At 43.5% G+C, this 15,792-nt stretch overlaps 1 protein-coding gene across 1 annotated transcript in view; it reads left to right on the top strand.

Moving 5' to 3' along the window:
- The window catches only part of ofcc1 (orofacial cleft 1 candidate 1), a 41,353-nt gene extending 27,164 nt beyond the window's left edge, over positions 1 to 14,189 (top strand). Inside the window, exons 5-8 of the mRNA XM_034572896.1 lie at positions 5,373 to 5,573; positions 11,149 to 11,287; positions 11,438 to 11,551; positions 13,625 to 14,189. Coding sequence (XP_034428787.1) covers positions 5,373 to 5,573; positions 11,149 to 11,287; positions 11,438 to 11,511 — 414 coding nt within the window. The 3' untranslated portion in view covers positions 11,512 to 11,551; positions 13,625 to 14,189. The remainder of the gene's footprint in view (positions 1 to 5,372; positions 5,574 to 11,148; positions 11,288 to 11,437; positions 11,552 to 13,624) is intronic.
- The last annotated feature ends 1,603 nt before the right edge of the window (positions 14,190 to 15,792 follow it).

Genomic DNA, 15,792 nt, shown 5'->3' with positions numbered 1-15,792 from the left:
CTACTTGTGTTGTGCTCATTACAGACAGGGTCTAGAGAACTTCAACCAACTGGAATACATTATGCCCCCACATTTCATACATAATAATGTGCCAAAAAATGTGATGCATTATTTTTCATACCAATGGCCGCGGAGAGAGAGAGAGAAGGAGAGAGAGAGGGAGAGAAAGACAGGGAGAGCGAGGTAGAGAGACAAGGAGAGAGAGAAGAGAAAGATTTAATTAGTCCGTGGGAACATGCAAATGGAAGGTAAAATTAGACAGAGGAAAGGATACCTGGGGAAGAGAGGGTGCATAATTTGTAATGATGGCTATCTAGTTTGGATCAATCATTTAAGGATCAGGGGGACTGACAGGCCTGTACGTGCCCACGCCTAAGGCTCCTGTCCCGGACAGTCGCCAGCCCGGCTCAGCCCGACTGCCCATGGATACTGCTCCATCTCTCTTCCCTCCAGTCACAGGCGCACACACACACACACACACACACACAACACATATAAACACACCATATATCACACTAATGCAAACAAATGCTTTCAAATACAAACCTATGTGGACACACGTGCATAACAGCCGTTTCGTAATAAAAGCTTAATATTAAATACCGGTGGATAACTCACTCTGGGGCCTTGTTAGTTTGTGTGTATTAACCAGTGATGCATCCCCCCTTATGGCAGTGTTTTTAAAAAGGTGGATTTAGGGACACGTTATTTGGCTGTGGGTGAGATCTAATTTGTCTAGACCCTGCGATTAGTTTTCACTTTGCATTTGGCTTCGGTATCGTTTGCTGCAAGGTCATAGGGGTGAAGTGAGCAAACTGTTTTGGTCGTCAGCAGAGACGTGGCTGATGGGGTCACGATGGTTTGAGGTTAATTTTAGACGCTGTGTTTATATCCGACATGGGACAAAATGCAGGGAAACATCAGGCACTGATATTTGTGACAGTCAAGGACATGGGAGACGAAAATATAAAAATGCAATGCACCTCTTCCAGACAAAAGCTATTACCAGACCAGTCTATCACCCAGTGGAAAATTACTATTTAATTCCCAGATACTGTCTGCCCTCTTTTTAGCTGTTAGTTGGAAGTTTAGATCTTAATTTAGGTATGAATATGGGTCAGTTCTTAAATATAACACAAAAGAATATCCTAGTGCATTTATCCTTCTTTCTGAGGCAGTGATGCCTTTTTTCCTTTAGCCTCAAACTAGGATTTCAGCGACAGGAATTCCAAAATTCATCACAGGATATATTTGCACACGAGGGATTCAGCAATTCAACGCTGATGGCAGATATCCTTCCAATACAGACTGAAAGAGCTGGATCAGGTATCTCTAACAAAAGGGGCCTATCTATTCAATTCAATTCTGTGTTGTTCTGGGTTTAAATCTATGTGTGCATGGTACTATGTCATTCAGAAAAGGACATACATCCAAACTTGATAAACATGAGGTGCTGGACTTGACAAAAAACTGAAAACGAGAAATGTCTGCACATCACAAAACCACCAATATATCTCAGAGGTCAACTAAAGAAAAGGTTTGTGGAATCAACTGGTGTGTGGACATTTCTCATACGTCATGCAACAGCAGTGTGCTGGTAGACATTTTGCTAAAGCTAATACACAGGTAGTAAAAATCCAAGGCTCAGCAGTTTAGAAGTATTTCACACTTGCAACACAAACAGTTCTATGGTGTTTTACACAGTGAAGTGTACATTTGATAAATTACACTGATGTTAGATTAGTAATACGTATTGGTTGATAGCAAAAGCCCTCCCTGGAAAAGTCTGATTGGTCCATCCCTCTTGCACAGACTTGAATTCAAATGATTGACAGGTCAGTCAAATTTTATTACTAGTCGTGGTGGATTTTAAAAGACAAAACCCTTCCACAGGCTCCTGTATTTAAGAACCGATCGCTTTTCTTCTGCATTCATATGTGGTATGGTGTGATTCTGCAGGTGTGAAATCAAATCTTCTCCCAGAGAGACAGACAGACTCTATTTGTGAACCATGGAGCCATGTCTGCAGCTGTGCCATCCCCACTTCCTGTGTCCCCGGCCCTCCCTCCCATTTGCCATGTGCATTTGCAGTAATGTCTACAAATCCTGAAATTTATGTCCCTGCTGGAAAACATGGTTTGCCATTTATAGTCATCCGCTAAAAGAAATAAGGCCTGTCTCTCCTGATGAAAGTCAAGGGACTGATGCAGACTCTATCAGATTTCTAAATACAGACCCCGACAATAAATCCCAGCTTGATTGGGTTTGAATTGGGTTAGCTCACTTGAATGCTATCTGCTTAACCCACAGCTGGCCTGTCTGCTCCGTGCAGGCATTGAACCTAAATCAGTCACTTAGTGCTATCACATGGAACAATGGTGGAGTGGAGAGAGCACTCAGGCTAAGACTAGAAGCCAGGCGACTACCATAACGCAACACAACAGACCAGAACAGAGTAGTGCAGAGCAGACGGGCCCTCTAATGCTCTTTGCTTTTTGTGTCTCAGCGGTGATGCATCCTGAGAGCCATGGTGCGTTACACGAAATGGCGTCACCCAAAACCGAACGCACAAACACCTTTTCAGGCTTTTGTCTGGTGTTGTCAACCAGATTTCACGTGCTAATTAGCGTAGGACGCTGGCATGGTTAACATGAAAAACAATCTATTTTCATGCAAGCCAAAATACATACACATGCACATCACAAAGGGGACAGGTGTACATGATGTTTCTATCACCACTGTACGGTTGGGGGTCGGATCATAAGCTGTTTTCAGACATGAACTCCGGAGAATGTCCACACAATGGGGTCTTGACTTAACCGTTCTTCACATATGAAGAACGCAGCAGGAGATTCTCCGGTCACACGCGTTCACAACAACACAAATATCTGTGAAGTATTCATGCCAAGGGTTGGCGTGAAGGAGGGAGAACATAACGTATAAATTCCACTGCGGCGATCACGTGTTTATTTGTATACAACAGATTGAAAGCGCAGTCGGCCCTTAGCACCAAAATCTCTCAAATCCCATGTGCTTCCAAATTGACATCTTCGTCAGTGTCTCCTTTGCTCTTGCTTTTTATCCTGAGATATTTGTATTCTTTGTTTTTTTTCTGCTTTGTATCCATCACGTTAGAAACGTCGTCAACATGCCCACTCTCTCGCGGTCAACCCTCCGGATAATCTCCTGCTGTATTCTCATGTGGGTTCGGTTCAGATATTATCCAGAGTTTTTACTTGGGGTCTGGCAGGAGAAACTTCGGAGAATGTGTGCAGCAACTGACTTGGACATTGACTGACCTAATAACTAACAACCAATAACTTCAGGAGATTATCCGGAGATCAGTGCAGGTCTGAAAGCAGCTCTATGAGCACACTTCCTGTGGCCAGTAGAGCAGGAAAGTGTGTTTTCTCACTCTTTCCCGACTTCAAAATATTTGTGTTTTTCTTTACCATATCATAAGCGAGCTTGAGAACCACAATATAGGAAGAGATCCCAGATTTTGTGTACACTCCCGCTTGAGCAAATTAAAATACACACACTATCCAAACAGACTGATTGCCGACTTGCCAACGTGCTGATTACTGACGGAATTCAGGTAATCACTTTCCCCCAGTGTGGACCAAGGCCAAGCTAGAGGCAAGACGCAGTTGAGGCGATTTCACTAATGAGCGGCGGAATTAGCATTGAAGAGATGCACCCCCCCTCACACTCTCTTACACACATGAACACACATACACACACTGTCACACACAGTCACACACACACACACACACACACACACACACACACACACACACACACACACACTCTTTAGATGTTCATAGCTAGTCTCCTTTTTCCTCTATGCACTCGTGACTTTTTGACATTTTGACAATGAGGCCTTTCCTACTCATGGGGGCTGTCTCGTTTGCAGTTCATGCAATGCCTCTAATTACAAGTGTGATAATGGCTCCCACTGTTTTCACAGCGAAGTGCCTAGAGTTGTGTTTGGCTAAGTGTTTATAAGCGCGGGGTGACATCCATACGCCACTAAATTAAACTTCTCCTTCAGCTTGACCCTGCCACTCACGGCCCCGCTGAATGAGTCTGCCGTTTTTCCTTTTCCTGTATTTTTAGACGAATCATAATTACTCAGCCAATTAGAGGGTCACCTTGAGTTTTTACAAACTACTTGAAAAACTCCTCTTTGTGACTCTAACTATATGTGTGTGTGTGTGTATGTGTGTAGTGTGAGAGTTTGTAATAGAGTTTGCAGTAGGGCCTATCTGTCTCACATACACACACACACACATGATAGCACACACACTGTTTCCATGATATCGCTTGTGTGTGCACATCAGTAGGGCTATGGAGGATGTTCCCATGTGGGCAGAGTGTGTGTGTGTGTGTGTGTGTGTGTGTGTGTGTGTGTGTGTGTGTGTGTGTGTGTGTGTGTGTGTGTGTGTGTGTGTGCGTGTGTGTGGTTTCATCATTGCGTCTGAAATTTAAAATGAAAGTTCAAATGAAAAAGATTATAGATGTGCATTATGCCTGTGTAGATGAGGTCTAGCGACTAATTATCACGTCCTAAAACAAGACATGTGGACCTACATTCCGCCCGACAGTCTGGAATATGAATTTGGGATTAATTTAGGACAAACCACTTTTAGTCATTTTATAATTATATTTACTCAGTATGGAGATTTGCTGCTTTATCTCCGTGATGCACGTGGACAAATAGACGTTGGAGCCTTTACCAGCTGACACTATCGGAGAGGGAGAGAGCTTCCATGATCTTCACACATGGATGACTTCGAGTTACATGACCTATATAACACGTTATACGGTCCGCTTGCTACCTGTGTCTCATCCTAATGGAGAAGGGCAGCACATTACAGGTGTGTGCGGCCCCAACGAACACACACACACACACACACACACACACACACACAAAGGGTCACAAACAAGCCTGCCACCAGGATTACACACACGTATGCATGATTACAAAAAAACAACCTGTCTCTTTATCTGCCACAGATCAGGCCCCATAGGACTCATGCACTAGTAGGAATTAGCGTGCTGATGTACTGCACACCAGTGGCGCTTGTCTGGTGGCTGCGGTTAGATGTAATTAAAATGAACAGCAAGGCTAAGTTTTTGATTTTGGAGACATGGTCTCAATCGAATAAAGTTACTGACACTTTTTTTTTTTCTGCTGTGTTTTCTCCACACATACCTGTTTTATATCCTTACTCACAAAAGTGTTTTTGGTTTGACATATATCTTTTTTTCTTTAAAATCAAATACCATCTTGAAAACCTATATCTGTGAGTGTCTGTGTGTTTTGATGATTGATTTAAAAACGAAAAATGTGTGTGTTTGCTTTTCAGGTGGCAGTTAATGACTATATCTGGACAGCAGAAGACCCCCTCCCTGAATCTGCAGCATCCAGCAGTGACGCTCTGAGGGAGGGCGCCCCCCACCCTGAGGGCGAGACCAGCACACATGTGGTCGTCTACACCCTGTACCTGAGTGGGCAGAAACAAAGATACAGACACTTCCTCCGACAATCTAACGGGGCCATCGTTGAGGTATGATATCAACAGAGTGCATTTATTTTTAAAAGGAAATATATCCACTTAATATTATTATATTATAATATTTTTTTCCCCTTTCGTCCACACTTGGATCTGCATTGAAATACACTCATTTCTAGAAATCACCCATGAAATTCCGGGGTGTCTGAGAAGTCTGAATTGTACAAAATGTACAAAACTACAACAAAGATTTTGGGAGGGGTCAAAATCATATTTGAAATTATTATTTCTTTCAACAATACAACAAATCAAGACTTACTTCATGCGTATGTAACTAGTAAAAGTTCCTCCCCAGCTGGTAGTAACCTGTCTAAAGTTGTGACACGTTATATAAACCCCAGCACCTAATCCTGTTTAACACTGTGTTGTGACTTAGGATGAATGTAATTCAGTACTGGGGGAAAAAAACTGGAAAAATAGCTGCTTCCCTTTCTTCGATCATTTTGTCAGTCCCCCAAGAGCGACCTGGATCATCCCGAGAAAATTAATATTTTGAAGTTTGAATGTCAGAGGAGTAACAAACAATTAGCTCTGAGGCACTGTCGTGTACTAATGGTTCTCCATCATCATTTGAGTGATGGTGAGCCCATGTGAGTGAACGTATAGCGTGGCACATTTATTACTGTCACTGTGTCACCGTGTGTGTGTGTGTGTGTGTGTGTGTGTGTGTGTGTGTGTGTGTGTGTGTGTGTGTGTGTGTGTGTGTGTGTGTCTGTGTGTGTGTGTGTGCGTAGCCTCCAGACCTGTGCATAGCAGATAAGACATCTGGGGAAAGTTTAATGTAGCCAAACAGAGCATGCACACATTGACACAAGCACACACAGCTCTTCACCTCCTACAAAAAGAAAAAAAACAAGAGCACTTACACACACATACACATGCAAATCCCGAAATACTGTATATATATACTACACTTAATAACCTAGAAACACACACACACACCCTCAGTCTACTAGAGAAACACAGTTAAATCCTCATATTTCTGCCGTGAGAAATCATTTCTACCCTCACACACTATTCGTTAAGCTGTGAAGGGAGTTTCATAGAGGCCACCTTAAGTGAAAGATAGGTGTTACTGTCCTTGGAAAACACACACTCACACACACACACACACATGCTCCCTCTTTCTATGGCTCTCTGTTGCTCTCTTTTCTCACACCCACTGTGTCCCCTGGGTGCTGCTGTCTGTCCCTCGCAACATAACAGGCAGGGGCCTCCAGTAGCAGAAGATGCCGATGGCGTCCTCTTTCACTCGCTGGTAGTGGGGAGCGATAACACCCGTGCTCTGTGCCGCCGCCGAGAGAGCACTATACGCCAATCCCCCTTCGCCTCACAGCGCAGACCCCCACTTTACATATTCAAAACTAATCCTCCCCTGAATATGTAGACTGGTTTTATGTATAGAGCAAGATCCAGGGATCACCAAAGGGCATCCCCAGCACTCGGAAGAACACTTGAGCTGATTTTATTAGCGCTTTATATAATTCTGGCAGCGATACACACACACTGCGACGGCGTGCTGTGTACAAACTGCCTTCAGATGTAAGGTGACAGCTCCTCAGAGAGAAATAACATCCAGGCAGGCCACTTATACAAAAATTAAATAGCTACAAAAAAACTGCCGTAGAGTGCTCTGCTATAGGACGCAGTGATCACACTAAAGAAGAAGTTCATCTCTGTTCCCCTCAGTTGTTATGACATTCTAAAGCAATTTTTTTTCCCCGTAAAGGCTTGTCACTTATACACATAATAGCAGGTTTTATGGTGATGTGATTTCACTGCTGTGTTACAGGACAAAGTATGATATATGTAAATATGTCTGGGCAATAAAAAACAATATAGTTTGTTTTTCTTTAATCCAGATATGCTGAGGCACTGTATGTTCACTAAGGCCTATTTGATACATGTTAACATTTGAGCTACGCACCATACATTATACATTATACGTATTTTGTTGTTATTATAAGTAGTCTAGAGAATGTTCTCTGTTATTCCATCTTGAAATCTTGATCATCAGTGACGATGGTTCTCAAAGCTGCAGGATGACTGTGACAAAATATATTTAACTTAATTTGACTGTGTAATAATGTAACCTAATTCTCCATCCCCAGTTAGTTAAAAGGCTAATCCTGCTACTCTTAGAAGTCTGGTTCCATTTACTGAGGAAATATTGACGGATGACTTATTTCCTTAAAAGAGCCCTGTTTTCTCAGGCGGTGTCCTGGACGCCCATGCCCCCGAGGACTTGCTCCTCCCTTAGACTAACATGACCACAGCCCCGGGGTCCGGCGGCTTTGCATAATACCCACAAATTTACACCCGAAATTTGTCTAAACGAACACCTTTTAAAAAGCAAGTCCTGGAAGAAGTGCCCTGAGCTATAGACACTGTTAGACACTGTTTGGAAGGAGCAGAACAGCGAGGTGTGTCCTGTTTGATTTGCCGGAGTGTGAGAGGCTGAGCAAGAGTCATGAGAAACTTAATATTTCTGCTGTTTATTCAGCCATTATTGACTAGCTATGTTGACTGAAAGTTTTTTGGTTTTTTTCTGTGTTGCGTCGTTAGCAAGGGGCAAAAAATTGGGAATTGGAAGGAGTGAATTTTAAGATGTGGGTCTGCAGTAAAAAATATAACAATAATGAAGCCTTTATTGACTCGCATATTGAATTCTGTTTAAAGAAAGTTAATATTAATGATCCATCATATGCTCTCGTTCAGTCTGGCGCCCGAGGCAAGCATCTGTAATATTGACCACATTGAAGGAATCTTCTGGCTGAATCACAACCATACAAAAAAAAAAAAGAAAAAAGTAAAAAGCTGCGTTCCCATCAGTGTGCTCCAATAAAAGACATTACAGGTAAAGCGAGGTGTAGCTTTTGGAAACACTCATTACCTATAAACAGATGTTCCCCAGCTGCCGACTCACAAACTGCACTGCTGACAACAACTGTTAAGGCCGAAATTATGCGGGGGAAATGCATCTATATAACCTAGGACCTTCAGAGAGGGCCTCGTAACCACTCCGTCTGAAGAAACAAGATGGCTGATGAAGAAATTAATGCAGGCAAAGTCATTATCTTGCCTCCTAAAACCACAGTGGGTTTATGTCCCCCTGTGTCGCTTTTTCTCCGGGGCTAGCATTTAAGTGTAGATGGACTTATGAAAAGATAGGACAAGCCAACTGTGCTCCTTTTGTCTCCTTCCCTCCATATGGGAGGCAGCAGCATATGCAAGAACTGGCTCGGCTTCTGTAAAACTTCCATTAAAGATGCACAACTAAGGCTCTGCCAGCTTGAATATTACCTCTCTCCACAAATTATTTATGGCTCGGAAAAAACGCTGATGATGAGCATCTCCAGCGACTTCTATAAATAAAAACACTTTTCTCTGCAATTTCGGCTGTGCTGCTTTTTCGCCGCTTTTCCTTTTTTTGGGGTGGATGTGCTTAACCGTTCGTAGAAACAAAAGGTATGCAGTTTATTCACAGAGCGAGTTTTCAGCTAGCACTTAATTTGGTTATTTAAATATCAGCAGGAAATGGCTGTGTTGTATTATGCATGGTTTGTATAATTATGAGTGGATATTCCTCTTGTAGTTTGTAGATTTGTTTAACGTCAAACTGTAAAATCGAATGATGATGGGGAGAAAGGGGGATGGAAATGGAAAGTTGGAGGCGGCGCAGAGACTCGCTCTTTGACATCGGGGACACCTCATCATCATGATATGCTCTCAAATCTCCCGTTTAACAAGGACTCTTTGTCTCGGCTCCCCGTGACTCAGCCCGCCGTCCACGCCGACGCACAAGACGGCGGCGGCGACTCTTCGCCGGACCAATATTGACCTAATTTGGCATGCAGAGAATATGAAGAAGTTAACCTTTCGAAAAAACACCTTGCAGCAACATTAATTGACAAACCACATCAATTCTCCCTCCTACCCCTCTTTTGTAATTACTCCGCCGCACGTTTGATTGCCGCTGCGGAGCTGAGGACCCACGCTTCATTTGCCGTGAGGTCATCGGCAGCCCTCAGAAATATGAATATGATTTATACAGGAAGTGAGTTTGCTCTGTCTGCTGCGTGCATGTGTGTGTGTGTGTGTGTGTGTGTGTGTGTGTGTGTGTGTGTGTGTGTGTGCGCTGTCTTCACTGCATGTGGTGTGTGTGGCTATGAGACACACACAGAAGGAGAGAGAGAGAGAGAGAGAGAGAGAGAGAGGGGAATGTCCTTGGCTACGCACTGTATGTTGCATGAGCAGATTAATGCCTCCCTGGCAGCCATATCTGCTTAGGAGGAGGACTTCTCCAAAGTACACCGCATGTAATTATCTGGCCTGTTTATACTAGTTTCAGACAAAGAAACACTCTGTGGCATATTTTGTGTGCGTTTTTTTTTTTTAAAGTTCGCTCACTTGCTGCTCTATCTGTGTAATTTGCAGCTTAAGAAATGTCAGCCTACATTTGTTTTGGACTTGATGCCTGTCAGAAGTCATTTTGACGAAAACTCTCGTTTGGTTATTATTTTTGTTGCATATTTTATCCATCCACCGCTCATGCTTTTGAGGGTCACAGGGGGAGCTGGAGCCAATTCCGGCTGACAGTGGGGCGAGAGGGGGGGGGGTACACGCCAGCATAGTGCAGAGACAAACAACCATTCACTCTCATACATACACCGATGGTCAATTTAGAGGCTCTGCATGTATTTGGACTGTGGGAGGCAAACCCACACAACCATGTGGAGAATATGCAAACTCCACAGAGAAAGAGCCCAGACCACCCGGGATCTGAACTGGGAAGTAATGTATTTTAATTAAATTTGTTTTAATTGCAGTAGACACATTTTGTTTGTGGCCAAATTTGTTGCCCCTTTTTATTGGTCAAAAAACCCCACTAATACTCACTAATATTTAGCTTTTGTCTGCCATGGGAATGGTTACAATCAGCTTTCACTCCCGGCTCTGAAGTAGGTTTTTATTGGCTCCTGCTCCTATCGTCAGTGATGGAAACGAGACACCAGGGTGACTATGCTACTTTGGCAAAACAGTGATGTGAGAGAGCTCCTCAGTTTTTGGTGCGTTCGTGACGTCAAACATGATGCACCGGGAAAAAAGCGGAGAAAGGCAAACTCTACCGACAATGGGAGGTTCACCCGCGTTTGAATAACCAGTGTATACCCGCGAGATTAAAGTCAGAAACTTCGGATCCCTGCACAGAAGTAGGCCCATTCAGAGTCGTAAGAGCCGGTTTCCCCTCTGGGACCAGAGGTAGAGTTTCATATAGTCTCCATTTCTGCTTCTCCTCCAAGTTGACTCTACACACCAGGACAGAGGTAGAGACTATTGCATGACAACACCACTCGTGAGCCTCGAGGAAAATAGTTTTCCTGCTGCCAATCTCAGTCACCGTCATCCAAGTTCAACCTGCGCTCACTGATACATGTTTGAGGCACGTTTGGCCCCAGAGTCGCCGCCTTTAAAAGTTGATTTTAAAAACAGTATCACCAGTTCTTTTATTGTTAAGCTTCTATTCATGCTTGGCTGAGCATCGCTAACATGCACGTTTCTTCTGAAGGTGATAGGTGACACCGAGGGGGTGCACGGTGATCCCAGGATGGCTCCCTGTCCAGGTCAGGGCTCCACCAATCAGAGGGCAGACAAGGAAGGCAGGAGTGCCCCCCAGCAGCTACGCCAACGGAAGAAACTCTTTTGCCGTGAGTGTCAACGTTATTGTCTCAATCACTTTATTGGTGAACTTCCCATCACCTTATCTCAACCCCCCCTCTTCGCTTGTACAAAGTGTTCCTACCTTCTGTTTGCTGAGCAGATTAACATCTTTTTTATCTTGTGTTTGGTTCCCTCAGGGTCCCATCGTGTTGAGCCAGTAGGAGGAAGCGGGTGTGGCTCTAGCTTTGCACTGCAGGACCTCAACCAATGACATCAGAGCAAAGACAGAGATAGTTGGAGCCTGAACTGATGTAAGTTCGCTTATCAACCGTCTGTTTGACTTGAAGACGCTGCAGGATTCTGTAAAGTAGCATTTACATTTATTTAATACTCGAATATTCTCTTTATGTTGTACTTTACGATACTTTTACCGTTTAATGACTGAAAACAAATGTCGAAAGCCGCTTTTCCACTGGTCAAAAAACCACCCTCTAATATCTGGCTTGTGTCAGCTATGGGAATGGATTCAATCGACATTCTCTCCCGGGTCAAATGACTCAGGCTCTGATTGTCACTGATGGAAACAAGACACCCCGGTGAATGTGCTAATTTGGCAGAAGACAGTGAGGAGAGAGAGTGCCTCAGTTGCCAGTGCCTTGGTACGTTCGTTGACATCGGACAAAGGGTCAAAAACCGAAAGGCAATAAAGAAGTCAATCACCTCTTCGTTTACCCACGTTTATAAAACCTGCGTTTACCCACTCATCAGAATAACAGCAAACCAAATACGATACACTAGATCCTTGTCTTAAAGGCTCTTTGTGATTTAATAAACAATGTCCAGTAACACTTCTAATGAAGGCCCGGTGTCGAGTGCAGCCGCGAGACAGTGAAACATGAAGATTCTAAAAGTCACTAATCAGAAGACGAGTGATAAAATATCAATATTGGCCTCACATTAAGCAGGATAATATTCCGGCCAGCTTGATTTGTATTGAATATGTGTCTGCTGGCTGGTGCTCAGTGTAATGAAGTGGCTCACAAATCAGGCAGTAATGACCACCAACTTACACATATTGCTTAATTAAAGGTTGTGAGCTTATTAGCATGTGTCTCTGGCACACGGCGCGGCGAGATGGGGATCGGGGCTGATGTCGTCCAGGGCCAGGCTGTAAAGGTTTTATAGATAGCTAACCTATCATACTAAAGCCATAGCCCCCCCCCCCATTAAAATTGGATCTTAATAACCTGTCATTTTCATTGATGATGATTCTCCTTTATGGGCAGCCATTACGGATCAAGTCCTGGGCCTTGTTGGATGGCGATAGCGGTCATTTGTGCTCGTCATTATCATGAGCACACCTTACTTTGGCCTTGAAGTTGCTCCTTACCTCCATGTCTAAACCGTCGCGGTCGTAGCCCCCGGGGGTGTGGCGCACAGTGCATATGGACACACACACACTCGCACATAACACATTCTCCCCTCACGCACACGTATCCAACACTTAAGTTTCTGAGGGTCTGATAGAGCCATGGGCCTTGTCCTCATAAAAAATGGGCGTAAAGGTAAAAGAAGTTAGTTGACATTTCTAGTCCATCTACGATGTAGGATGGGGGAATAAGTACACATTGTCGTAATTCTACCCGGGATGCATTAATGTTTAATTTCAGTGTACGCAAATGTTTATTAGATGATGACATTTGCTTTATTTTGGTGTATTTTTAGCATAGCCAGGATGTCTTGTTGCAACCTTCCCCTCTGTCTGCCTTTGACACTAGCCAGATCCTATAGAGCTAATGCGCCCCAATTAGAGATCATTCCATTAACAGTGACAGTGCTACACCCCCCAATTCAATCAGGCCCCTAATGAACATTAAGCAGAGACGCTGTCTCTCAGAGATGACAGGAACCTCTTCTCTCCCTCCATTTCCCCTACCTTCCTCTGCTGCACCATTTAAACCAACTCCGGTTTGCTTTTCGCTTACTCTGCCTTCTTTCTTTAATTATCTAGATGCAACATGATGTATATCCTACCCGTCTCTTATTTGTTTTGATATTTTTTTGATTTATAAAATCTACAAATAATGATAAATGGCTTTTGTGATCTTTTCCACCACCGTTTTTGTTTTATTCATCATCATCAAAACGATGCCCCGTGCGGTGAGGTTCCAAACGGGGGGCAGAGGGTGCAGATGCAGAAGAGGGCGAAAGGTATTTCAACGGTTCAAATATTTGATTGTTAATGACAAACACCATTTCACTGCGATTTAAATTTCAAATTGATCCCTGCGAGCAAGTTTTTCTGGGGGAGAGGAACATACCCCAAGGTCTGCACTCCACAATTTGCTGATTTAAGTTGAAAGAAAACCTTTTTTTTTTTGCAGAACTATCATAAGGGAACTGCAGCGCCTGCATCTGCTTAGAGCCAGCCCGACCTGGGGATGTTGCTGGAGAGTGAGAAAAAGAAAAGAGGGGGGAAAAAAAGAAAACATAAAAAGAAAAAAATAACACTTTTGTCTAATTCTATATTTATATAGCCCTCAGCTTGAGGTGTTCACATAAAACAGTTTGTATTGAGAAGTGCTGCGGTGATCGTTATGCTGCGCGTCGAGATCGGCGACTCTTCGGGCGCGGTTGGCGGGAGCAGCTCAGCCTGATTCATTTGAATTAAAGTTACCCAACTAAATAAAATGGATTCAAATCCCCACTTTTGCTGCTTTCATTCTTTTCAACCCTTTTCTGGCTGTTATTTTTTTCTTTCTATAAAGGAACCACGAGCATTTCTTTTGATGAAGAAGTTTGTACATTTACTGTCTTTGCATACATGTCTGTATTTCCTATTTTGCCCAACTTCATGTGTGGCACCTTCTTCTGTTTGATGTTGAAATGTAATTATGTCTCGTGGAGGGTGGGAGAGCTTCTGATGCTTTTTTGATGTGTCTACCTGGAGCCTTTTCACAAGACAAATAAAATCTTTAATATTAAAATCTCAATGCTGCTGCCTTTTTATTCCAGCGTGTGTTGTGGAATACACTTAATAAAATGTCAAAACTTCTTTTCATATTTTGTGTTTTTGAATGTAAATAAGTGTATTTAAGGTTTTGAGTTTTTTTGCTATGATTTTGATGTTTTGTGAAGAAAGCTCTCCTCCGATTGATCCTCTCCTCCGTGACATGAATCATAGTCGGCCCCGACTGTGCGTAACCTGCAAAACCAGCGTTGTGGTGGCGTCCATGTCACTGTGGCAGAACAACAATATGCAAAGCAGATATACATTCCGGACCTCTGTCGCTTTTTCCGCCCGAGCTGTATTCTTCTCCGTTGACCCCGAACGTGATTTCCTGGTGCTTAAGCCGCGGAAAACACACACGGTCTTGGGTGCGCGCGGTGATGTCAACATCGTGCCATATTTCTGTGGCATCTGGACGGATCATGTGCCTCCCTGCACACATATTTATTTATTTTCCCTCTTCCAGAGCGATGTCAGGGAGGCAGATGTCCTGCTCACAGGGAAAAAAAATAATTTGCGGTGAAAAGAGGGGAGGGGAGGGAGGGGGGGGGGGGGGGGGGGGGGGGGGGTCTGGTGGTGGTAGCAGAGAGAGGGGGGGGGGGGAAATATATGAATATGCAAATTTTTGTCACAGTGTGGAACCTTGTAATGAGCGGGGAAACGTTGTCGCCATCTTTCATTATGCAGAGGTCATTGTTTAATGCCAGTCATCTGGGCCCAGCTTCTTCTCTCTGCTGCAACGTGCCCCCCCCACCCCCCCAACCTCCCCTGTCATCTCACAGCAACTTGAACCAAACTACAGCCTGGCATGAGGCAGCGCCGAGGTCACGGACACACACACGTGCACAAACAGACACACACACACACACACACACACACACACACACACACACTGCCTTTTAGATTTAGCTCGGGTGATTCTTTTTGTCACTGCACTTAAAGGATTACGATGATTCTTGAAACTCTTCATCTTTTAAGACCCAATTACAGGATACATAGCAAATGCATGGTGTGTCTACTTTGCGGTAATGACACTATACAATATGCAGTATCATATGCAATATATCTTCCATATTACTTACTCCTTCATTGTCATTACTACTTTCTATTGCCACTTCAGTTCAGTATGACTTTACTGTTCTATTGTTATTTCTATTACTGGTTCTTTAACTCTGTATGCGCTTTATATTTTTATTTTCACAAATATTTTTTACACTTGTTATTCTGTTGTACTCTATTGTTTATTGTACTGTGCTGGAGCAAGCTGGCACAAGAATTTCCCTTAACTTAATTAAGTCTATCTTATCCTATAAAAACATGCCACTACTCACGGAATACTTATGTTCGTAGCTGCATTTTTGAACCCTCCTTTGTGCAGAACTTTGAACACTGGTGCTCTGAAAACCTAAGTGTAGAGTATGATTATTATTATTATAATACGCGAGTATTTGACCCACATCAATCCAGCACCTGACAGAACTTGTACGGGTGGTTGGTGGTTGTTAAAGTCTTTGGTTCTCTCTCTCTCTCCGGAGTTTAAAG

The sequence above is a fragment of the Hippoglossus hippoglossus genome, chromosome 20 (genome assembly GCF_009819705.1).
Source record: "Hippoglossus hippoglossus isolate fHipHip1 chromosome 20, fHipHip1.pri, whole genome shotgun sequence".
Taxonomy (NCBI): Eukaryota; Metazoa; Chordata; class Actinopteri; order Pleuronectiformes; family Pleuronectidae; genus Hippoglossus; species Hippoglossus hippoglossus.
This window is presented reverse-complemented; position numbering and strand designations above follow the sequence as displayed.